Source organism: Balaenoptera ricei, chromosome 14 (genome assembly GCF_028023285.1).
Source record: "Balaenoptera ricei isolate mBalRic1 chromosome 14, mBalRic1.hap2, whole genome shotgun sequence".
NCBI classification, from domain to species: Eukaryota; Metazoa; Chordata; class Mammalia; order Artiodactyla; family Balaenopteridae; genus Balaenoptera; species Balaenoptera ricei.
The window spans coordinates 19181706-19207950 of NC_082652.1; the positions used below are offsets into that span (position 1 = coordinate 19181706).

Here is a 26245-nt window from a genome sequence, read left to right on the forward strand (position 1 = left end):
TTCTCTGGGCTGTCTAAAAGAATAACAGATCTGAATGTGAATCATCATGTGATCTTGGGCAATTCATTTAACTTCCCTGAGACATAAGAGGGTGCCTGGGCCACCTTCAAGGGCATTTTTGGCTTTTTAAAAAAATTTTATTTATTTTATTTTATTTTGGCTGCGCCTGGTCTTAGTTGCAGCACACAGGATCTTCGTTGAGGCATGCGGACTTCTTAGTTGTGGTATGCATGCAGGATCTAGTTCCCCGACCAGGGATCAAACCCGGGCCCCCTGCATTGGGAGCGTGGAGTCTTACCCACTGGACCACCAGGGAAGTCCCCATTTTTGGCTTTAAAAGACTGTGATCCTAAGCTCTCTAGATGGATGTGCCTGGTACCATCTGGCTTATGTTGATTATTCTGGTGTCATTATTAAGAGCATCTCTTTCTTAAACATGGGGTTTTTAACCTCGACACTATTCACATTTTAGACCAGATGACACTTTGTCATGAGGGGCTGTCCTAGACATTATAGGATGTTTAGCAGCAACCCTGGCCTCTACCCACAGGATGTCACAACCACCAGCTGCCCCTCCAAGTTGTGACAATCAAAACTGTCTCCAGACATTGCCGGTATCACCTGGGAGACTGAATGGCTGCCCCATTGAGAACCACTGCTTGTTGAATGAAGGAGTGAATAAATAAGTTGCAAAGACAAACTGCCTGGAAAGTTGCCCCCCAGGCTTTCAGTTCCCCCAGTTAGAAGTTACCCATCCCCCCCACTGAGGCCACATCACAGAATGATTAAGTGTGTGGGCTCTCTGCTCAAGTAGACCTGGATTTGAATTCTGACCTTCCTGCTGACTTGGAAGGTAACCTTGGGCAAGTAACTTTTCTTCTCCGGGCCTCAGTTTCATCATCTGTAAAGTGGGGATAGTAATAGTGTCCACCTCACAGGGCATAAGGCACATAAAATACTTAGTGGAGCTCCCAGCACACACATGGTGAGGGCTTAACAAATTTTAACTATTTTATATATATATATATATATTTATTTATTTATTTATTTTTGGCTGTGTTAGGTCTGTCGTTTCTGTGTGAGGGCTTTCTCCAGTTGCAGCGAGCGGGGGCCATTCTTCATCGCGGTGCGCAGGCCTCTCACTGTTGCGGCCTCTCCCGTTGCGGAGCACAGGCTCCAGACGCGCAGGCTCAGTAGTTGTGGCTCACGGGCTTAGTTGCTCCGCGGCATGTGGTATCTTCCCAGACCAGGGCTTGAACCGGTGTCCGCTGTGTTGGCAGGCAGATTCTTAACCACTGCGCCACCAGGGAAGCCCTTAATTATTTATTTGTGTTCATTGCCTTTTGTCTAGAATATAAGCTATTGGTCCATTATCCAGGGAACAAGCTCAGTGCTATTCAGGTCAATGGGGCGTGGCAGGAAAATACAAAAAAATAAAATCCACAGAGGACTATAGTTTCCATTAATTATAGACTTCTAGACATTCAGGAACGGAAAGGACCTTAAAAGTCATCACTCCAACCCCTTATACCTCGTATTCTCAATTCCACGCAAGAGGGGATCCGAGTAGTGACTTCTAAACATCTGTGGCCACCATCAACATCTTATTAAAATTCAGATTCCTGGGCCCTGGTCTGCAGAGATGCAAAAGCTTTAGGTCTGGAGAATGGCCAGGAATCGGCATTGTAATTGGTTCCCTAGGGGGTACTCTTGTCCTCAGAGAAGAATCTGCTACTGGTTAAGATCATGGGTTCTGGAGCTACTCAGGCCAGGAACCTAGGATACTATATACACTCTAGGGGACTTGGACCAGAACCTCAGTTTACTTGTCTATAAACTGGGGATATTAATAACACCTCCCTCCTAGGGTTGCTGAAGAGATTATATAAGATATACATATGCTAGGGACTTCCCTGGCGGTCCAGTGGTTATGACTCCATGCTTCCAGTGGAGGTGGCGTGGGTTCGATCCCTGGTCGGGGAACTGAGGTCTTACATGCCATGGAGCGGCGGCCAAAAAATAAACAACAACAGTGTGATTAAACTAGCCAAGATGACTAAATATAATGCCACAAAAACTCAAGAAAAAGATATATATGCTATCTGTATATTTACTGTATATAAGTATATATAGCATTTAGGCTTGCCCTTGGCATGCTGAGTGTTACGTATTAAACATCATTACTCCTGAGTCCATACACGTGGACACCTGCCTTTCCTAGACCACCTTTCGTGAAGGGGAGCCCACTACCATCTAAAGCAGCCTTTTTCATCTCTGGACTTCTCTCCCTGAGAAGCCTCCTTATATTGAGTTGAAATCTGTTTCCCTCTTTATACCCAGCAGTTCAAGCTCTATCCTCAGGGTCCAACTTGAACACACACCTTCTCTCACATACCAGAAGTTCAAATATTGGAAGACAGAGGTTCAGCCCCTGAGAAGACTCTAACCAAATCAGACAGATGAGCGAGTCCCCAGGTCTTATCCTGAAGGAGACAAAGCAAGTCCATTTGCCAGTGACCCTGGCAGTTTCTGCTGCTCCAGGTCCACAGCAGCTAACCCCATTTGTCAGTAGGTTTCAGATTCCAAAGAGGTCCCAGTGTGATGTAGCTGAGTACCTGGGATGGAGCTGAGGGGTGCTGGTCATCAGTTTTGTTGACTGAGTTTCCCAAACGTGAGGACACTTGTTATAACTCGGCCCTTTGCTGGTTAGCTTTGCAGATGGGCCTCCCTGTGTGGCTGTTTTCCTCTACTGATTGGAAGAGTTGGGGGTCGGGGTGGGGAGGATGAATAATAAAAGCTTCAGCACCCCACTGCCCACCCACCCTGCTGTACCCCCTGGTCCAAGCCACCATCACTTCTCACTCAGCTGACCACACAGTCTCCCTGCTTTCTCTCCCCATCTTTGTGTGTTAATCATGCTTTTTATTTTCTATATTCTGATGTTTTGACATCTTAGGGCCTCAAAGATCCTGGAGGGCACTCCCCTTCCAGGGTTAATCAGTAAATAACTCACCTGCCAGTGTACTTTCTGTGTGCAAACCAAGCAATCCAGAGCCATTAATCCACCTGCCCTAATCACTCCAGAGCCAAATACCAGACAACTGGAGACAGTCCCTATGTTCAGAGCCTGGAGAAATTACTCAGACTAGCCAATCCTCAGCCTGGTGACCCTGCCTCACCTGTTCCTTCCTATGGAAACCACAATAAAGACTCTTGCCCACATTTTCCCCTCACTCTTGCCTCATTATTGACCCTGGTGCTTTCCCATTTGGCTCCCCAGGTGTGGTGTACCCCCTCTTCTTGGAATCTGTGAGTATAACAGAGTCTAATCTTTTCAAAGGCAGTTGTCTCCTGATCTGTTTGCCTTGCCACACCTAAATAATAATAAAACCTATATTTTAGGGACTTCCCTGGTGGTGCAGTGGTTAAAACTGTGCCCTTCCAATGCAGGGGGCGTGGGTTCGATCACTGGTCAGGGAACTAAGATCCCACATGCTGCGGGGCCAATAAATAAATAAATATAAGTGTGACAAAAAATTTTTTTAAAAACCTATATTTTAAAACAGTCTCCCCAATCTGTTCCTCCTCTTGTAGAAAAATGTGCCTGAATGATCTTCCCTAAATCAACTCTGATCATCTTCCACTGTGTCACCCCTACTTGAAACCTTTCAATGGCATCCCATTGGTCTTCGGATAACATGAAAAATCCTCCCTGTGGTCTCCAGAGCTCTGTATAATTCAGCCTGTTTTCTCTGACCTCTACTCCTTGGTCCTACCTCTGGGTCTTTGCACTGGCTGTTCTCTCTCCTCCTCCCCTGTCTGTGTGGGACTCTCCTGGTCCTCAGACCTCAGGGAAGTCTATCCTGACTACTCTTCCCTCCAATCATTCTTTATCTTGGCACCCTGTCTGTTTCCCTCTCAAGATTCATTCATTTGCAAATGTATAATGATTTCTTGTTTACTAGTACATTAACCGTCTTCCCAGCTAGGGCATCTACTTCAGGAGGGCAGGTGTATTTTATCTCCTATTGTATCCCAGCCTTCAGCACATAGTCAGCACTCAATAAACTTATTAAAATACTGAAGGATGATGGTGCCAGGCTCTTTGAGATGTTCTGTTAACTCCTTTAGTCTCCATGGCAACCCTGTGAGAAAGGAATTACCATCTCCCTTCTACCAGCAGGATACTGAGACCCAGAGAAGTAAAGTAACCTAACCTCATAGCTACTGGATGGGGTGGGCAGAGGATTCACACCCAAATCAGTCTGTTTGCAGAGTTGGGCTCTTCTTTCTATGACAATCCCCCTCTCTTCAGACATTAAATGCTACCCTGTAATAGTCACACTTAGGTATAAGCTTCCTTTTCGGTCTGATAGATTCACGAACTCAGGGGATAAATATCCAGAAGCTGAGATGAAAAGGAATCAAGTCTTTACCCTAATCAAGTCTCAGACCCTAATTTAAGGTACTGAGGTGAATTACATGATGGTACAAGTGAGATCTTTGGGTTGACAGCTATTTCCTCAAGCTCTTATCTTCTTTCAATAGCAAAATTATGTAAAACAAATGTTCCCTGCTATTTTGGTAAATTATATGCTATATATACACAACAAATGCCAAGAAATGAGCCAGCTTGTTTCGAAGCCCTCATCTATTTAACATATGCCACTGCTATTTTCTTTTTCTGTCATATTACTTTTTTTTTTCCCTTGGGAAATCTTGGCTCATGTAGCTGATAACTGCTTTCAGGAACCCAGCCGATTCAAAATGTAGTCTGGCTTTCTGAGTATAATTTAATGTCAGAGGTCTCTCTTTACTTTTGTCTTAAAACAAGTTCTAATAAATAAAGGGCCCTGGCTTCTAGTGAATTGCCAGAGAAGGAATGTGGAGACATCCTGGTTTAAAACTCCAGGGAGCTAAGCCATTTTCTCAAAGTCGAATTTCACAAAGGTCAGTGTATTCCACGCTCAAGGCAGAAAGGTGACTTGAACCAAGCTGGGTTAGAGGAAAGCCAATACTGACACCATGCTCCTCAGTTTCCCGTTCATCAATCTCAGTTAATCTTCACGGCGGTCCTGCAAGCCTGTCCTCATCCCATTTCACAGCCGAACGAGTCTGTAACATGCTTAGCTGATGTTACAAGATCAACAAGAGCTCTGTGAATAGTCGCTATTGTGATTTATATTGATTATTTAACTAATAGTTGTGCAGGTTAAAAAATTTACATATTGCAGCGGGATCCAAAACGAAAAGTTAAAAAAAAATGTCTTTCCCTTAAAACTCCCCATTCCCATCCAATCCTCCTTCCCAGAAGCAACCAGTCTTAGGCTTCTTAAGTATCCTTCCAGAATGTTCGACTGTAGAAGCAAAAATATTCTTGAGCCCACTTGAACATGCACACAGATTCCCTAGGGACCTTGTTAAAATGCAGATGCTGATTCAGTAGATCTGGGTCAGGGCCCGAGACTCAGCATTTCTACCACATCCCTAGGGGAGGCTGGGGCCTCTAGTTCGAGACCACACTTAAGTCTTAGTACTGAGGACCTAGATCACAGGACCGTAGTCTAGCACATTTAATAAGGAGCCCCAGCAGGAATTCCCTGGTGGTCCAGTGATTAGGACTCAGCACTCTCACTGCCGGGAGCCCGGGTTTGATACCCGGCTGGGGAACTAAGATCCCGCAAGCTGCATGGTGCAGCCAAAAAAAAAAAATGAGCCCCAGCAATCTTTTCCTGCTGGTTTTTGCAACCAACATGTGTGTGTGTTTATTGTGTGTGTGTGTGTGTGTGTGTGTGTGTGTGCTTATTGCGTTAAAATATACACAATAAAATTTACCATTTCAACAATTTAAATTGTACAGTTAGCTGTATGAATTACATTCATAATGTTGTGTTACCTTTCCCGCCATCCATCTCCATAATTTTCTTATCTTTCGCAACTGAAACTCTGTACCCGTTAAACACTAACTCCCTATTCCCCTCTGCACCACCCCCCATCACCTGGTGACCACTGTTGTACTTTCTCTCTCTGTGAATTTGACTATTCTAGGCCCTCTCAGGTAGGTGGACTCATACAATAATTGTCCTTTCGTGTTGGGCTTATTTCATTTAGCACTATGTCTTCAAAGTACATCCATGTTGTAGCACGGGTCAGAATTTCCATCCTTTTTAAGACTGAATAATATTCCATTGTATGGATAGACCACACTTTGTTTCTCCATTCATCCACTGATGACCACTTAAGTTGTTTCCACCTTCGGCTAATGTGGTACAGATCAATGTAAATAAAATTTTTTTTTAACATTTTCTTTAGTGGATGTGCCATCATCTATCTAATTACTCCTTTCCTGAAGATTGTTTCTGGTTTGGTATCACCGCAGCAAAGCTGCAAAGAGTGTGCTAGCACCAGAAGAGAATACAGCAGAGTGGCTGGGAGCAGGGACGCTGAAATCCGATGGCTTTGCCAAAGCCTAGACACTTACTGTGTGACCTTGGGCAAACTGCCAGCCCCTCTGTGCTTGAGTGTCCTCATCTGTAAAAAGGGGACAATGAAAGTGGGAATAAATAAGATAGTTGATGCACAGTGCAAACACTAGACTTGACACACGCAAGCTAACAATCCACATCTGCCGTTATTTGTAGGGTAAATCGTTGCCTGCTGTGCCTGTCCCCACAATGAACTGCCAGCAGAACGCATTCTGGGTGGGAGCTCAAAGCACTGAAAAATTTGAAAGATAACACAGATTACCTTCCCAAAAGGTTGCAGTGGTCGCTATTAGTCACAGAAGGAAGCACAGAGCCTTGGACGGTCCTGGAGGAGAGGATGTGATGAGAGGGAGAGTGTCAGGCCACATAGCCATCTCCTTCTGTGACGTTACCTGCAGAGTCAAGGGCGAGCCATGGGCCTTCCCCTCACCCCTGAAAAGACATTGATAATGCACATAAATGTTCATTTCCTTACCGCGCTTAATAATTCTCGACATTTCTATCTTCTACAAATACTTTGGGGGACTGTTTATGTTTTTGATTTGGGAGGTTGCTTCCTGGGGACAGGGTGTCCTACTCCTTTGTTGTTCCCTCCCTGGAACCCACTTCGCACCACCCCTTGGTGGCTTGCAGAGTTGAAATGTCACCCTCCGCCCCCGCTAGCCTCTCACTGCATCAGGTTCGTTTTATTTGCAGCTTTTCTCACAATGTGCAGGAATATCTATGTAGTAATATATACATCCACATGTATTATATTTAAATACATATTTATTTATATTTACAAATATATTTAGAAACATTAATTTATATATTGATCTATAAATATATAAAATAAAGTATAAATATTATATATAAATTTATAACTTATACAAATATATAATTATATACATTTGTAATTATTTATATATAAAAATTACAAAATACGTGTGGATATATACATAAAATTTTTTATTGAGGTATAGTTGGTTTACAATATTATGTTGGTTTCAGGTGTACAACATAGTGATTCACAACTTTTAAAGATTAGACTCCATTTATATTATTATAAAATATTGGCTGTATTCCCTGTGCTGTATAATATATCCTTGTTGCTTATCTATTTTATACATAGTAATTTATATCTCAATCCCATAACCCTGTCTTGTCCCTTCCCCCTTCCCTCTCCCCACTGGTAACCACTTGTTTGTTCTCTATATCCATAGGTCTGTTTCTTTTTTGTTACATTCACTAGTTCGTTTCATCTTTTAGATTCCACATATAAGTGATAACATACAGTATTTGTCTTTCTCTGTCAGACTTATTTCACTAAGAAGTAATAATATCCATGGTAGTGCTAAGGGTTGAGGGTTTGGGGCTTTTGGGGGGAGGGGGAATGGCAAAATACACATAAGATAAAATTTACCATCTTAACCATTTTTAAGAGTACAGTTCTGTGGTATTAAGTGCTTCACGTTGTTGTGCAACCATCACTACCATACATCTACGGAAAGTTTTCATCTTCCCAAACTGAAACTCTGTACCTGTTAAACACTAAGTCCCCATTCCTTCCTCTCCCAGCCCCTGATTACCACCATTCTACTTTCTGTCTCTGAATTTGACTACTCTAAGTATCTTATATAAGTGGAATCATGCAGTATTTGTCTTTTGGGGACTGGCATATTTCACTTAGCATAATGTCTTCAAGGTTCATCCATATTATAGCATGTGTCAGAATTTCCTTCCTTTTTTGTTTTTGTTTTTTGTTTGTTTTTTGGCTGTGCAGCTTGTGGGATCTCAGTTCCCTCACCAGGGATTGAACCCGGGCTGTTGACAGTGAAAGCACGGAGACCTAACCACTGGGCCGCCAGGGAATTCCCCTTTCCCTTCCTTTTTGAAACTGAATAATATTCCATTTTACGTATAGACTGTATTTCGCTTGTCCACTCATCCCCTGATGGACACCTAGGTTGTTTTCACCTTTGGGCTATCGTGAATAGTGCTGCTGTGAACATGGACGTACCTTCACGTACATTCACAGTGTTGTACAACCTTCACCTCTACCTAATTCCAGAACATTTTCATCACCCCAAAAGGAAATTCTGTACCCATTAGGCAGTCACTCCCCATCCCTCTTTCCCCAGCCCCTGGCAACCACTGATCTGCTTTCTGTCTCTGTGAAGTTGCTTCACATAAATGGAATCATATATGTGTGACTCTCTGTGTCTGGCTTCTTTCACTCAGCATCGTGTTTCAGGGTTCATCTGTGTTGTAGCTTGTGACAGTGATTTGAGGACTTTTTTTTTTTTTTTTTGATTTGAGAACTTTTTACAGTAGTTGTGCTGGAGGCTGCTCACAGCTCTAGTGAGCAGATTGTTAAATATTCAGAACATCTCAGAGCCTGTTATTTAACCATTGAGAGCTTAAAATTGGTCCCAGTGGGAGTATTTACCCCACAGATATTGGCAAATGCTACACATCAGTATTGTTTGGGGGATTTGAGACTCAGTTGTAGGCACTGGCTTCAGAGCGTCCCCATAATCCCCATGAGCATCCCTCCAAAGCTACCCCCAAATAAATTTTGGGGTGGCCAAAAACTTCGTTCGGGTTTTTCCATCATTGCACGGAAAAACCCGAAAGAACTTTTTGGCCAACCCAATACATACTCTGAATAAAATGGTGCTCTTGCTGTAAAAGTGTTGCTTAAATGAAGCCCCAGATTCCAACTTCATGCCAGATATCTAAGCCTAAGGCAGTCTGTCTCCTGGCCTTTGCTCCCAGGTGACACCTGCCTTCCAGCTGCAAAGGACACCCCAGCTCTGGACTGCAGGGATGTTGTCTGAGTCCTGTGCCACAGGGGTTCTGGGCCTCTCTGGTGAGGAGGGTAAGCTGCAGGCACCCAGCTCAGCCAACAGAGTAGGAGCCTCCGCCCCTCAGCACTAGGGGTGGGGAAGGTGGGGTGGGCAGAATTGTTTGCCTGCCTCTGATGCGCTAATTCGGTCGCTGGATCAGCCAGAGCAGCACCGCCTGGGAACGTGCTGGAAATGCAAAATCTCAGTCTCCAACCGAGACTTTCTGAGTCAGACGCTCTTGGAGTGGGGCCCCGACTTCTGGGTTGTGACCAGCCCCACAGGGATTTTGAGGCTCCATCCAGCTCAAGAACCCCTGCACAAACGTGACAACCTGAAGAGCTGTCAGCCAGGCTGGAATCGAGCTGTGCCTTTCGATTCCTGCTCCAGGTCACATCATTATCCACTGTCTGGCAAGCCCACCCACACAGGGCAGCTGAGTTCGGGCTTCACATTCATTTCCCAGACACAGGTGAATGCCCGCGAGAGGCACTGATGCTTAGTGATTAGGACCCAGGGCTCTAATACCAAAGACATCCAGGCTGAAGCCTCAGTTCTTTCAAGCTGTGTGACCTCAGGCAAGTGTCTTAACCTCTCTGAGCATTTGTTTTCTCATCTGTACAATGGGGATAATAACATTAACTAATTCATAGGTTGATCATCAGGGTAACTAACAGGAGATAATGTAAAAGGCATAGCTCTTAGCATTTAGTAAGTGCTCAATAAATAGCTGTATGGTTGGAGGGCTATTATTTGTAGCAGATACCCTTGGTGCCTGTCGCAGATTCCCTTTACCAGATTGATCATCCCCCAGCTGCTGCCAATCATGGGTGCTCACAGCTCACAGCTGCAGTCATCTCTGGAGGGTTTCCCTTGACTGAGGGGAGCCACTTCACCTGGGGATACCTGGGAAGTTATGCCTTCCATCCCTGGGGTGGCATGACCAGTGACTGACTGATTCGAGCCCAGCCCCCAGACCTCTGGGTGGGACAATCTCCATGGTACAATTCACACTCCAGAGCTCCCTGTGGGATCACATTTCATACAATGGAACATTATTCAGCCTTTAAAAAGGATGGAAATTCTGACACATGTAACAACATGAATGAACCTTGAAGATGTTATGCTAAGTGAAATAAGCCAATCACGAAAAGACAACTACTGTATGATTCCACTTATGTGGGGTCCCTAGAGTAGTCAAATTCATAGAGGCAAAAAGTAGAATGGTGCTTGCCAGGGGCTGGTGGGGAAAGGGGATTGGAAGTTAGTGTTTAGTGGGTACAGAGTTTCAGTTTGGGAAGATGAAAAAGTTCTGGAAATGGACAGTGGTGATTGTTGCACAATATTGTAAATGTATTTAATGCCACAGAACTCTACACTTAAACAGGGTTACAATGTTGAATTTAATGTTATGTGTATTTTACCACAGTTGAAAAAAAGAGAATCCCATTTTAGGCTCTGCTTCTAAGGAATTCGACCTATGACAAAACTATTACACCTAATTTATAGCAAGGTAAACTGAGGCTCAGAGTGACTATAGGTATATCTTATGCTGTGGGGATGGTAATGGTCACCACCTCTCAGGGTTATTGTGAGGGTGAAGTCAAATAACGATGCCTGTAAAGAGCACTGATCAAGGAAGACTATTAACGATGAAAATGCGAGAGATGGAGACTGGAAAAGAGACAGGGTGGCTTCAACTGAATTATGGTCAAAAGTTGGCAATTTCATGTGGTTCAACCTATTAGTAGTGTCTGGACAGCAGAATCAAAGACATTTCTCTCATTGTTATCTATTCAATCTTATATTCTTTAAATATTTCAAAATAAAAGATTTTGGATGGGGGGAATGGAGTAAATGGGGAGTAATGGAAGGGTTTGAATGGTATCCTGTCTTTGGCCAGAAACACAAGGCTTTGATCAGACAGACCTGGGGGTGAACCCTGGCTCCATGCCTCTTTAGCTCTGTGACCAGGGGTAAGTCCTGTGACTTCTGGGGCCTCAGTTTTCTTGTCTGTAAAATGGTGATAATAATACCAACCTCATAGAGCTGTCGTGCAGAACAAGTGCATGGAAAGCAACACCTAGAACGAGGCACAGATGCTGCTAGACGGTGGTGGGCGTGGTGGAGAGTGCAGTGGTGGTGGTGGATGGGATGGAGTGTTTGCTCCAAGCTTCAATCCCAGCCGATCCGCCTGCAAACCCCGTGCTCTGCGCTCTGCCGCGTATTTCCAACCCACGATGAGATTGACAGCTGGAGCTTTCCAAGCCCAGCCTTGCCATCAAATGGAGTTTCAGGTATTTACAAAATTGCCGTGATTTCATCTGTCTTTTCTCCAAATTCACAAGCAGGGAGTGTTCCCCAGGCTTCTGGAATCTGAAGATTTACCCTTTCTATGCCAGAGTACCAGTTATTCTTGGTGAAATGTATGGAATGATGCAATAATTAATTGATGATGATGATGTTGATAGCAATATTTTTTACTTAGAAATTTGTCCATGTTTACCTTTTAAAAACGTTGCCCAGATTTGCCCTCCAGTCCCTCATCAGCCCTCGGCCCTTCATGCCCATGTCATCGCAGACTCCTTTTTTCAAAGCTCTGGGAGAAATGGGCATTACTCATTCCATAGGACTCTCTCCTGGGAGGGTAGGGACTCATCTCTCCTGTTACTGCCGTCACCCTGAAACCTACCACAGGGCTGGCAGAGAGCAGGAGTTTTGTGTTTGGGGGTGAGGAAGTTGGAGGAGACACGTATTTTTGCCTCTGAGTCCCAGATTAAGAAGTTGCTGCTCAGAGAAGTCAAGGCGTTTCCCAGAGTAACAAGAAGCAGCACAGTGTGAAGGAATGTATTGTGTTGAGAGTGGAGTCCATGGGGTCTCAAACTCAAATGCCTACAGGGCCAGACAAAGGGGACAAAGTGCCAAGTGAGTGGAACACAGAGCAAGTGTAAAGATAAGTGGCAGGAGACTGTCAGGGCTGGAGGTTATTTGGAGAACACGAGACTGTGGTCACCTGTGCATCGTGTGTCCCATCTACAGGGGATACACTGCCCTGGTCTAGCCATGTTGGTCCCTTATTAGACTGTGTGCCCCAGATGGTCAGATATTCTACTTTTGAAAGAGATGTCAGGAATCTGGATTTTTATGTGAATTCTCCTAATTTTAAAACATTGGCATCCACTTTAAATAAATTAAAAAAAAAATACTGTGTGGGCAACTTTTGGTGGGCATAATATAACCCTTAGGTGACCAAATTGTTACTTCCATTAGATATAGATAGAGGAACGTAAGTTCTGAAACACAGGTACTTCCAACCAGTTTTTAGGTCTAGCGCAAGGATATCCTCATTCACATAACTTGCCATGTGAACAGGGCTCCCCCTGGAGTTGTGCAGTGCCCAACCCATCCAACTGTACTAGGCAGCCCTTAAAGTTGTCACCCTCCCCACAGTCCAACTCAACAGAAATGCCCACCCCCACCTCTCCTCCACCCATTCAACTCTCTAGACCGTGAGAGAAAGCTTGTCACCTGTCTTGGACACAACAGCTATACTGCAAGGCCATTGAGGAGGAGTTCTAGCCATCATGACCAGATTTGCTCTGTCCTCTAGGGTGGTGAAATTCCGTCGCACAGGCGAGAGTGCAAGGTCAGAGGACGACACGGCTTCGGGAGAGCATGAGGTCCAGATTGAAGGGGTCCGTGCAGGCCTAGAGGCCGTCGAGCTGGATGATGGGGCAGCTGTGCCTAAGGAGTTTGCCAATCCCACCGACGGTGAGGGGACCCTGCAGTTGGGGCATCGGCCCAGGCTACAGTCAGGGGCTCTGAGGCACCAGGGTTGCCTCTCCAGGTGGTATGCTCAGAGGGATCTTGTGAAGGGGCAGGTAGGAGGGCCTGGAGGCCAGGGGTGACACTGGAAGTGTGGGGCTGGACCTCCATGGCTTTCTTCAGCAGGCAAGGTTATATCATAATCCCTGACAGTCAACAACATTGACTAACACTTGGCTGAGGATGGCAGCCACAATGATGATGATGATGATGATGATGATGATGATGATGATGATGATGGTGATAGAGATGATAATGATGATGATGATGAGATGATGATGGTGATGGTGATGGTAATGATGATGGTGATGGTGATGGAGATGATAATGATGTTGGTGATGAGATGGTGATGGTGATGGTGATGGTGATGGTGATGGAGATGATAATGATGTTGGTGATGAGATGGTGATGGTGATGATGATGGTAATGATGATGGTGATGGTGATGGAGATGATAATGATGTTGATGATGAGATGGTGATGATGATGATGATGGTGATGGTGATAATGAGGGTGGTGGAGGTGGTGGTGGTGATGATGGTGATGATGATGATGATGAAGCTAGAGATGATGATGGTGCTGATGATAATGTAATGATGGTGGTGGCAGTGGTGATTGTGAAGATGACAGTAGTGATTAGAGCAGCAGACACAGGCTGAGGATTTACTCTGTGCCAGGCACTGTTCTAAGCACTTTACACATATTACCCATTTAATCGTCACAACAGTTCCAATTGGAAGTATTACGATTATCTTTCCCATTTTCCAGGAGAGGACACAGAAGTACAGAAAGGTTAAGTATCTTGCCCAGGGTCACACAGCTAGAACTTAGCCAAGCTGGATTTACACCCAGGAAATCTGGCCTCAGAGCCCACATTCCTTCCCATGATCCTGTGCTCCCTCTGAATACAGATGGTCAAACAAGAGACTTGAAGCGGTGCCAAGGGACCTGGTCTCCCCTCACCACCTGATGATACTGATGGATGAAAACATTCTATGCATTCCTGAAAGAGATTCCCAACAGGAGAGAGGATTAATGGCTTGAACCCAAGGCCTGTTGTTGGCAGATCTAAGGAGGCAATGACTGGGGAGGGAGGGGAGGCAGAGGTTAGAAGCAGTGGCTTCAGGCTCAGGCTGATCTGGGCTCAATTCCCAGATCTTCAGTGTGCCAGCTACATTAACAGTGGGCAAGTCCATGTCTTCCTCTGTAACATGGGGCTAAGACTGAGCCTTAACTAGTAGCTGTGACGGGGAGTAAATGAGATAATGTACATCAAAGCTCTTAGGGCAGTGCCTGACCCACAGGGAGCACTCAATAAATACACCATTATATTATTACTGTTACTGTTCTTATTATTGATGATGTTATAGGACTCACTCTGCTTTCTCCTCAGTATTTTTACTGAAGGAAACCAGACCCTGCTGGTGTGATAAACACCAGCTCATACTTCTAGAGAAAATTATGATTGCTATAAGGGGCCCATGATTGAAATTCTGATAAGATGACAACTCCCAGCGGAGGCTGGTGAGATCCTCAGAGGCCCCACAGGAAGGCCACCCAGCATGCTCCTGTAGTATTTTTATTTTTTAGTTAACCTTTTATTTTGAACTTTTTTTTTTTTTTTTTTTTGACCTTGCTGTGCAGCAGGCGGGACCTTAGTTCCCCGGCCAGGGATTGAACCTGTGCCCCCTGCATTGGGAGCACAGAGTCTTAACCACTGGACTGTCAGGGAAGTCCCTGGATTATTTTAAATTTACAGAAAAGTTGCAAAGATAGCACAGAGAGTTCTCGTATACTCTTTTTTTCTTTCTCAAAATCTTTTTTGTTTGTTTGTTATTTTTTCATATGCTCTTCATACAGCTTCCCCTAAAGTTAACATCTTACTTAACCATGGCACACTTGTCAAAACTAAGAAGTTAACACCGGTGCAATACTATCCACGGAACTCCAGACTTCATTCAGATTTCACCAGTTTTCCCAGCAGTGGTGTTACAGGAACCAATCCAGCACACCACATTGTATTTAGTCTTTTCGTCTTTCTCAAAACACTTATGAGCTTCTAAATTATATCCTTATTTTTTTCTGAGTATACAAATAATATGTGTTTATGTAGAAAGCATTCAGACATGATCAAAATGTACAAAAAAGTGAATGCTGACAGGTAACCCTGTTGACAGTCTGCGGACACTTAATATTACTTCCCGTGGTCCATCTTGCTTTGTTTTCTTAAAATTAACAATGTACTGTATGCATCTTTCTATATCTGCCCATTTTTAAACAGATGGGTTGTATTTCATAATGTAGATATATAAACATTTATATATAATATATAAAATAATTTAACCAGTTCCCTGTTGATAGACATTCTGGGTTGTCCAATTTTTCCTTTTGTAGAAACGATGTTGCATTGGACTTTGCAGCAAGATATACCTTCATGCTTGCTGGAAGGTTTTTCTAGGATAAGTTCTAGAAGCAGCATGCACTGCCTTTAAAGAGCTTGGCCAGGGACACCCCCCCGCCCCAGGCCCCCCATACTAGGACAACTGCAAGATGCACTGACTCCTTCCTTCACCTCCCCCTTCTCCTTCCCAGATACTTTCATGGTGGAAGATGCGGTGGAAGCCATTGGTTTTGGAAAATTTCAATGGAAGCTCTCTGTTCTCACCGGCTTGGCTTGGGCAAGTATCTCTGGGGACAGTGACCTCACCTTCAGCTTCCGAGGAACACCGGTGCTGCTCAACTGTCTTTCCTTGGTCTACATGGAAGGACACAGCTCCTTCCACATAGAGCCTTTGCTTGAATCAGCAGAGTTTGGGTTGAGTGACCCTGGGTGATAATGAAGGTCTGGGGGTTGGGGGCTGCGGAGGTTAGGTGTGGTTGACAATTGCCCTCAAGGAGAAGTTGAAGCTTCTGGTTAATTAAGTGGTTCTCAACCCTTTGAGGCTCAGGGCTACTATAAGATTCTGATGTCATCTGTGAGGCTCACCCTAGAAAAACATGCACAGATCAAAATGTGCCTTCTGTTTTAAGGGGCTCGTGATCCCTCGTCAAACTCCCTTAATCTACCTAAAGCAAATAATGCATCTAGACCGTTAATACAACTGAAATTGATTTTTGTGACTAGTGCAAGACTGAGATTTAACTACATAGTTTCCCAAACAGTCATCAATTTCACCACATCATTTTTCCCACTAATTTGCAGAGCCGCCTTTATCATCCACCACATTCCCACGGCTACATGGGTTTGCTTCTGGACTCTCATTTCTGTGCCATTGCTCTGTCTGTTTAATCCAGTAAAGGTACCACTATATTTAATTACCAGGGCTTCCTAGAATGTTTTAATAATGTTAAAAGGTCACTCATTAACTATACTGACAATTCTACATGAACAATGATCAAAGAGAAACTAGTTTTTAATTGAGCTATAAGAGAAAATGTCATTGTCTCTCTACCTCTATAAAAATGTTTTTCTGATTTTCGAAATATGATATTTTACCACTTCATTCGGGGAGTGCCCCTAAGTTTTTTCAAACACGGGAGAACACACACACACAAAGAATGTTGAGTGTCTAGTTGTCCATTCCTGCGTGGCACCACACTGTTTTAACTACCGGAGCTTTCAGTGTGTTTTTTAAATTTAATTTATCTATTGTATTTTTGGCCGCTCTGCAGTGGCATGCGGGATCGACATGCAGGATCTTACTTCCCCGCCCCGGTCAAACCCGTGCCCCCTGCATTGGGAGGGTGGAGTCTTAACCACTGGACCTCCAGGGAAGTCCCAACTTTCAGTGTGTTTTGATGTGTGATAGGGCACTCAGCGGAAGGTAGAAGAGGGATTTTTGTACACACTCGCTTGGGGTCGTGGACTTGGTGAGGGGCCAGCCGTCCCCGGCCCGGCAGCATCCTGGCCTCATGATGTGTGCTTGCTCCCTGCAGATGGCCGACGCCATGGAGATGATGATCTTGAGCATCCTCGCGCCGCAGCTGCACTGCGAGTGGCGGCTGCCCAGCTGGCAGGTGGCATTGCTGACCTCGGTAGGCAGCCCAGCAGCTCTTTCCTGTTGTGCACGTTTCTGGTCCCCTGGCGGGGGGGGGGGGGTTCTGTAGGATGTCCCCCTCCTTCTTCTGCTGCCAAGGACTCAGCAGAAAAGACTTAAACCCTGAATGGAAACACCATTGCCTCAGATTCCTCCTCCCGTCTCCATCTCACGTATCCTGGCAGCTTTGCAGCCAACTCTAACCCCTCCTGGGGGTTCCAGCTACCTGGGGGCCCCAGATAGCCTGCTCAATTGCTAGGAAGCTGGAAAGCACCTGATCGTATCACTTAAACCTTATAAGCCTCACTCTTCCAAAAAGGAGATGCCAGTTCCTCCCACATGAGGGTGACTTGAGGATTGGAAACAACATAGTACATGTTCAATAAATCATAGGAGCTGCTGTTCCCTGGAACTAAGGCTTGGAGGAGCATGAGTCAGACGCTTAATTTTTGTCAGAGATAGTTCAACGGCAATCTTCTAAAAGGGAGGGGAATGGCCAGGCTGGATAAGAGGAGAAGAATAATGATACCCACAAAAGCTAATATTTATTGAGCATTTACAGTGCAAATGCCTTTATATACACTGTATACAATATATGGGCAATATACATTGTGCTTTTTAATCCTCACAACGCTATGAGGTGGGTACTATTGTGAGCTGAGGAAGATGAGTGCAGAGAGGTTAAGTCACTCACAAAAGGTCACACAGCCTAGCCAGTGGCAGAGTCATTGCTGACTAGGAATGCCTCCCAGAATGCTGTTTTTCTATGGACAACTGTTCTAGAATGGCCTGAGTGCCTTTGGCCTTTGGCAACAAGGCAGTAAGGAACTTCATAAGCACATACATCTGGATTTTTGTGGTTTAGTTACCTTGAGATGTGTGACCTTGAATGAGACGCTTTTGGCTCTATTTCATCATCTGCAAAATGGGGGTGATAACGCCTGTTTGACTTCGGATGGTCAACAAAATCCCTAGAGTGCCTAGCACATAGTAGAGGTCGGGTAAACGATGCTTCTTTCTTATATTCCTCATTCTCACTAATACCTCCTAAGGAATCATCACAGGTCTGTGTTTTTGTGATGCGAGGCCTTTTTGATCCCTTGTCATTGGTTCCTAACAGCCACCATTTATCAATGAGCACTTATATGCCAGCATCTGTGCTAGGGGTTTTCCATGCTTTACCTCTTTAACCCTCTCAACCTATGAAAGAGGTGCTCTTATTACTGCTCCCATTTCTACAGATAAGGACACTAAGTCTCAGACAGGTGCGATGACTTGCCCAAACTCACACAGCCTATCAGAGGCGGAGGCAGGATTGAAATCAAGGCCAGGCAGACTCAGAGCCCCAGCCCCCAGCTTACTGCCCTGGATCACTTTCCTATGGTATCAGGTTTGGACTCATGGGCTAGTAAAGCAGTGAAGTTCCATGGCCAAGTTTTCTGCAGAAAAGTTAGGGCACTGCAGGAGCTGCTTCAGCTGCATAAAGTACAGAAGAAGGATGAGACTGACCATCGTTGCTGTCACAGGCGATACTGTGTGAGATTACCGTAATTACTGTGATATATAACCCGTACTCTTCGGTGCCTAGGTCTCCCTTGGGAGAGTGAGAATGGGGGAAAACGGGTGTTTACAGGGATGCTTAACTCTTTCGGGATGTAAGGATATCATTTAGCACATGACTGAGGCCACACTTTACCCCAAGACAGTAATCATCAAACACTTTTGCTCTCGCTAATCTAGAAAAGAATTGTGTAAAAACTATGCAGCCCCCAGGAGTCTCACAAGTTTTTAAATTGACGTTAAAACTTTAAAATTATAGTTGCAGCTTATATAATTTCTGGAGTATTGAAATATTAAAAGTTCAAATAAAATTTTCATATCACTCTTCATTTTTTATTTTTTTTAAATTTATTTATTTATTTATCTATTTATTTATTTTTGGCTGCGTCAGGTCTCCGTTGCTGCGCATGGGCTTTTTCTAGTTGCGGCGAGCGAGGGCTACTCATTGTTGTGGTGTGTGAGCTTCTCATTGCGGTGGCTTCTCTTGTTGCGGAGCATGGCTCTAGGCGCGCGGGTTTCAGTAGTTGTGGCTCACGGGCTCTAGAGCGCAGGCTCAGTAGCGCACGAGCTTAGCTGTTTGGCGTCATGTGGGATCTTCCCAGACCAGGGCTCAAACCCATGTCCCCTGCACTGGCAGGCAGATTCTTAACCACTGTGCCACCAGGGGAGTCCCATATCACTCTTCTTAATGTGTCCAATGGAATTGAAATATTTATCTGCTACCCACCATCACCTGTGTAAAAATAACATGAATAAGCTCTTCAGAAGAGTTTGGAAATTTTGCATTGTCTTGTTTTCTTCTTGAACTGGTATTTTCATTCCATTTCTCCATATAATTTTATCTTATTGTAATGTTTTATTATGCTTGAAAGTACTTCATTTGTCACCCTATCATAATTTTTGTGACATTTTAAGTTACTGTTTTTAATTTTCTGAGATCATAAGGCTCTGAGTATTAAAATTTTTCTTCTGCAGTAAGTTATCATGATAATTTTTAGTAATAAACAACAGATCAAAACAAGGTATAATTAATTTTGATAAATAATTGCTAAACATCAGTCACTTTATCAGGAACACACCTCTTCATGAGGGCTATGGAGTGTTTCCCAATTATGTCATGCATTCTTGAATCATTACTTATTGCTAAAATGAGACAGGGTTCAGCCACTATGCTACTCCTACTTTTCATATTTATTGAATGGATACGAACATGAAAGGCTTTGTTCACATATAAAAACTTTGGAGGGCGGGAACTGAAGGAGTTTTGTAATAACTCAATAAACTAATGCCACTTGATGTTTTTCAACAACTTCCAAGTTTCATGCTGAAGAGCGCACAGCAGTCGTTTATGAAAAATTATTTTTAGTGATCTAATTTGCTGACAGCTTGATTAGGCTGTCCTGCAATTTGGTTAAAAATAATAAAATGGAATTGGAATCAAGATGGCTTGCGAAAGGATTTGTAACTTTGTCATTGGTGTCCTTCTGGAGGCATCCTGGAGGGTTTAACCTCAAAGCAATGCGCTGTGAGGTGCATTGGGAGGATGCGGTAGGGAGAAGTGGGGGAGGGGTGGTTGAGAAAGGGAGGAGGGAACTGGTGAGACCCCTAACCTGTTCTCAGGAAGGAATCTCTATGGAAGTTGAGGACTTGGAAATGAATTCCTTTAAAACTATCCAAATCTGCTTCTCCCTTGGAACACCTCTGTGTAGCCGGTTTGTTTTTCTGGGTTTTTTTCTTGTTCCTTCATCTGGTACATAGCCCTCTGTCTTTTCATCTTCTCTATCTTTCTGTAACTGTGGTTTTTGGTCCACAGGTTGCAGGATTATAGTTTTTCTTGCTTCTGTTGTCTGCCCTCTGGTGGTTGAGGCTATCTAAGAGGCTTGATGGGAGGCTCTGGTGGTGGGTAGAGCTGACTGTTGCTGTGGCGTCAGAGCTCAGTAAAACCTTAATCCACTTGACTGTTGATGGGTGGGGCTGGGTTCCCTCCCTGTTGCTGTGGCGGTCAGAGCTCAGTAAAACCTTAATCCACTTGACTGTTGATGGGTGGGGCTGGGTTCCCTCCCTGTTGGCTGTTTTGCCTGAGGCAACCCAACACTGGAGCCTACCCGTGCTCTTTGGTGGGGTTAATGGCAGACTCTGGGAGGGCTCACGCCAAGGAGAACTTCCCAGAACCTCTGCTGCCAGTGTCCTTATCCCCACGGTGAAATAGAGCCACCACTCGCCTCTGCAGGAGACCCCCCAACACCAGCAGGTAGGTCTGGTTCAGTCTCCCCCAGGCTCACTGCTCCTTCCCCTGGGTCCCGATGCACACATTACTTTGTGTGTGCCCTCCAAGAGTGGGGTCTCTGTTTCCCCCAGTCCCGTCAAAGTCCTGCAATCCAATTCCCACTAGGCTTCAAAGTCTGATTCTCTAGGAATTCCTCCTCCCGTTGCCTGACCCCCAGGTTGGGAAGCCTGACGTGGGGCTCAGAACCTTTACTCCAGTGGGTGGACTTCTGTGGTATAAGTGTTCACCAGTCTGTGAGTCACCCACCCAGCAGTTATGGGGTTTGATTTTACTCTGATTGCGCCCCTCCTACCGTCTCACTGTGGCTTCTCCTCTGTCCTTGGACGTGGGGTATCCTCCTTGGTGAAGTCCAGGGTCTTCCTGTCAATGATTGTCCAGCAGCCAGTTGTGATTCTGGTGCTCTCGCAAGAGGGAGTGAGAGCACGTCCTTCTACTCCGCCATCTTGGTTAATCCTCCTGTGTAGCCGGTTTGGACCCCGCTGCTCTAGACCATGCCTGGAGGAATGCTTTTGGGTTCAGACCACACTAAGCAGTGCCATTCCCGTCTCTGGGCCTCAGTGGCTTTATATGTAAACTGGGGATAATAATAGTACCCACTCCTTAGGGCTGCTGTGAGAATTAGGTAAGACATATGTAAAAAGCATTCAGTGTGGTGTCTGACACTTGGTGAGTGCTCCGGAAAGGACAGAACAGTGAAGAGAGCTCTAGTCAGCCTGCTTGGGTTTAAGACCTGTCTCTACCCTCTCCTCCCTGGGATAAGAGCAGGTTTCTTAAAACTTCTGAGCCTCAAGCTACCCATCTATAAAATGGGTATGAGCATTCATAACTCATCTGCTCTGATCAAGGGTTAACAACGGAACAAGGACTTTGCCCAGCACACAGTGAGCACTCCATGGTTGCTGTCTCTTGCTAATGGCTTACAACTCCCATCCTAACCTCCTGTCTCCTGTTTTCATATCCTCCAAACTCTACCTTGCAACCTTTAACATTTTTTTAGCCATAAGACATTTCTTGGGTTTGGTGAGAAATTGGTAAAATACTAGCTCTGCAGCCATGCAGCCTGATTCCAGCCCGGGCTGCATCACTTACACTTGTGTGACCCTGGCCATGTGACCTCCCCTCTCTGAGTCTCTGTTTCCTCATCTGTGAAATGGGGATAATAATAGCACCCGCCCTGTAGGATTGCTGTGAGGCTTAAACAGTAACATGAAGCATGTAGACTAGTATTTGCATCTCAACACAATCTCAGTAAAGCTTGCTTCATTCTTATTACAGGAGTGTGACGTCACACGTTCAATTTGGTGTTCCCTTTCTCTGCGATGCTCCGTGTCATTATCTAACAGAAACTGTCTTTGCCCACACAGGTGGTCTTTGTCGGCATGATGTCCAGTTCTACCCTCTGGGGAAACATCTCAGACCAGTATGGCAGGAAAACAGTAAGGCAACTTCTCCTAAGCTCGTGTCCTCTGGGTTATCTTTGTGATGGCATTGACAAAGTAGCAAAACTTGTGCTGACTGAGCATTTGGTGGGGGTCTAATTAATTCAGAGATACATTGAAGGGCAAAGAGAAGACGTTGCTCTGAGGCTGTGGACTCTTGAAATCACACATCCCTAGTGGGGCCCAAGGATGTGCATTTCAGAACGTAGAAGATGCTGTGGTGCCCACCCCCATCCCCTTGGCGCTCAATCTGTCTGTGCCTCAGTTTCCTCATCTGTAAATGGGATAATAATAGTCTTCCCCATAGGGCTGTTACGGGGAGTAAATGACCCTTGTGACAGAAAGCTCTTGACACAGAGGAAATGTTTCTTCAATTTCCATTATCCTTCCTATTTGCCAAGCTCACGGTGCCAATAAATGGCAAGGCCAGTGTTAAAATGCAGGTGCATCTGGCTCCAGAGTTCACATCCTTCACCTTGACCTTGGCTGCTGGGAGACATCACTGAACGATTCCCTGGAATTCAGTTGATTAGTTGAACATTCATCCACCCCAGATAGATGAAGCCTGGAGGGGGCTGCCTGCAGAGGGTTCCTCCAGCTCTCCTGAGCAGCTTGCTAAATACCACACCCAACATAAAGCTGGCGTGACCGGAGAGAGAGAGAGAAAGTGCCACCAGATTGTACAGCCTCCTTCTCCCCAGCATGGAATTCTGGCCCAGCCTCGTGGAGGATGGATCCGGCTCTAATTATAAAGCTTCCCCAGAACTCCTCCAGGACCAGCAGGCGAGCCAGACAGCTGGTGAGCCTTGGCAAGCTCGGAGAACCTCCTCTTAGCTCCTTGATCTGCCTTGGCTCAGCTGGGAGGTTTCTGTGAGGGCGTCTGCTGCGTGACTTTGCAGGAGAATCACATATGGGGTTAGGATTCGGTGGAACGCTTTGATTCCTACAGAAGTTTCTACAGCCTGGGGACTTGTGGCAGCCGCAGAAACGAAGGGCGACTGTGGGTGTGTGGCCTTGCGCAGATGGAGATAAACGCATCCGGGTTCAGAACGTAGCTCCCCCTGTCGAGCGAGGTAACCTTGAGCCAGCTGCTTTACCTCTCTGAGCCTCAGTTTTCCCATCTGCAAAACAGGGTTGACAACAGTAGGAGCTCAAAGGATTGCTGGGAGGATTAAATAAGAAAATGTATATAGTACACTTAGAACAGTATTTACAGATGCATGGTTAGCCTGTGATCAGTGGTAACTACTTTTGGTTGGGACTCAAAAAAAAAAGATTTAGATTGTGTTCAGGTCATCCTCTAGTTCAAAGGCTACAGGACCACGTTATCTCTAAGGAGGAAAAGGAGGTGGGTGGCAGGCACTGGGCCTCTCTTTTCAATATTTTGAAGATCCTCAGGTTTCCTTGCCCTGTGACTATTTTCCTTGTACTTGAGCAAGATTGGAGAGTACCAGGAGGCTTGAGTCAGACAGTCCTGCAGGTGACTGAGCAATGCTCATGGCAATGAGATCAGCATGCTCCTTTGGGGTTGCAGGCCTGGCATCCTAGTGGCAGCAAGACTTTCAGCTTCTTAGAGCAAGAGCTTAAAGCCTTTCCAGGCTACAGGTGGCAAACAGGTGGGCCATGAGCCAAATGTGGCCCCCAGATGTGTATAATTTATCCCATGCAATGCTTTATAGGATTTTGAATCAGTTGCCTCCGTTTCAAAAATGACATATTTTTGCATAAAAATAAAAAGAGGTGTGGGTTTTTGGAAAGCTGGGTTATCTGGCAGCTTGGGATCCACACTCTGTGATGTTAGCTTTCGGCTGGAGCTGAGGCTGGCAAGGCAGGGCAAGTTCTCTTTCATTCACCCAGGCCCACCTGTCCTCGCTGCATTACACCTGCATCATGTGTGTATGTTCTCTGCCAGAGGTAATGGGGAGCCATCAAAGGTCCTGGAGAGGGGAAGTGGCTCATTCAAAGTACAGCTTTGGGCATTGGAAATCCTGGCTCCAGTTTTGACTCTGCTGATCCTGAACAAATCACTCAACTCCGTCGGCCCTCAATGTGCTGATTTATAAAGTGGACATGAAAATAACAACGTCTTTCCACAGGCCACTGTGAGGATCCAGTGTAATGATGGGGCTGCGATTTAAGAAATGCAAATGAAAGTTCCATGAAGTCAGAGACTCTGGCTGTCATGTGGCCTGCCCTAGCCCAGGACAAAGCCAAGTGCTTAGCAAACAGCAGGCTGTCAATATGTGCAGAGTGAATGGATGAATGAATGAATAATGTATATTAGGACCTCAACTGCCAGGCACACAACAGGTGCTCAATACATGTATAGTGAACAAATGAGTGAATGAATGAATGATACATTTCAGTACCCCTAGTGCTGGGCACACAGCAGGTGTTCGATACCTGTGTATTGAATGAATGAATAATATATATCAGTATCTCTAAGTGTCTGGCATACTGCAGTCACTCAATACATGCTTATTGTTGAATGAATGAATGAATGAACAAATTAATGAATGTATAATATCTATCCATCTATCTCTAGAGCCTGGTATACAGAGGATGCTTAATAAATATGGAAGGAAGAAAGGGAGGGAGGGAGGGAGGGAGGGGAAACAATCTAAAAGGCAGAACAGATGTTAGGTAGAATGACAACTGTAGTTAATGAGAAGCCCAAAGGACATTTCTGCAGAGTCCCCAAGCAGTGCTTAGATGGGGCTTGCTGGCAGTGCCGGTGCCTTTGCAATAGCTATAACAGTACTTCCAAATGGTTGCTGAGTCCTTATTTTCTGGGCAGCTGGAAAGCCCTGGCATAGGCGGGCAAATGCAGAGCCAGCTGCACTCTGCTATGACCTGACAGGACAGATCAGCCTGCTTGCCTTTGCTGCCTGGCATGGGGGCAGCCGGTGACCTCACTGGGATAGCACAGTTGCCAGCCCCGTGAGAGAGGCTTAGCTGCCATGTGCCAGTCTGGGTGCCCTCCTCTCTCCCCTCTCCTCTTCTCCTGCTGTTTTCCTTCTGTTCTTTTATTTTCTCTGCTGCTAATGATGTCTTGTTACTGATTCAAGACTCTTTGGGTTCCAAGGAAGAAAATCCCTATTAAGTTAGCTTAAGCCAAAAGAAAGGAACCAAGTATATGTGTGGCAGGTACCAATATCATAGGCCTGGGTTTAGGGGAACAGAAAGGTTGCTTTATTATTTATTAATTATTATTGTTATTTATTATTACAATAGATCCAGATTTTCCTGGACTTAAATAATTCCTGCTCCACCTGTTCTCTTATATACTTAATATCTTTCTTTAGATCAACATTTTTTAAAATTCTTAAATGCATGTTTTGTGAAAAGGAAACTTGATAGAGAGTCTTAAGTGGGAAATCAATAGCAATTGCACTAAATAGGAAATATCTGCAAAAATAAATACAAAGAAAACAATGTTATAAAATTCTAGCTGGGGGACTTCCCTGGTGACGCAGTGGTTAAGAATCTGCCTGCCAATGCAGGGGATACGGGTTCAAGCCCTGGTCAGGGAAGATCCCACATGGTGCGGAGCAACTAAGCCCCTGAGCCACAACTACTGAGCCTGCGCTCTAGAGCCCGCGAACCACAACTACTGAGCCCTTGTGCCACAACTATTGAAACCGGCACGCCTAGAGCCCGTGCTCCGCAACAAGAGAAGCCACTGCAATAAGCCCGCGCACCGCAACGAAGAGTAGCCCCTGCTCGCGTCAACTAGAGAAAGCCCGCGCGCAGCAACGAAGACCCAACACAGCCCAAAATAAATAAAT

The 26245-nt window shown here is 45.1% G+C and overlaps 1 protein-coding gene across 4 annotated transcripts in view; it reads left to right on the plus strand.

Moving 5' to 3' along the window:
* SVOP (SV2 related protein) overlaps positions 1-26245 on the plus strand; it is an 86734-nt gene that overhangs the window by 8184 nt on the left and 52305 nt on the right. For all 4 annotated transcript variants that reach the window (XR_009497141.1, XM_059893559.1, XM_059893558.1 and 1 more), the window contains exons 2-5: positions 12921-13081; positions 15727-15812; positions 17071-17169; positions 22383-22454. Coding sequence is in view for 3 of the 4 variants with exons in the window: in XM_059893559.1 (XP_059749542.1) it covers positions 12921-13081; positions 15727-15812; positions 17071-17169; positions 22383-22454 (418 nt within the window). In the remaining variant the exon portion in view is untranslated. The remainder of the gene's footprint in view (positions 1-12920; positions 13082-15726; positions 15813-17070; positions 17170-22382; positions 22455-26245) is intronic.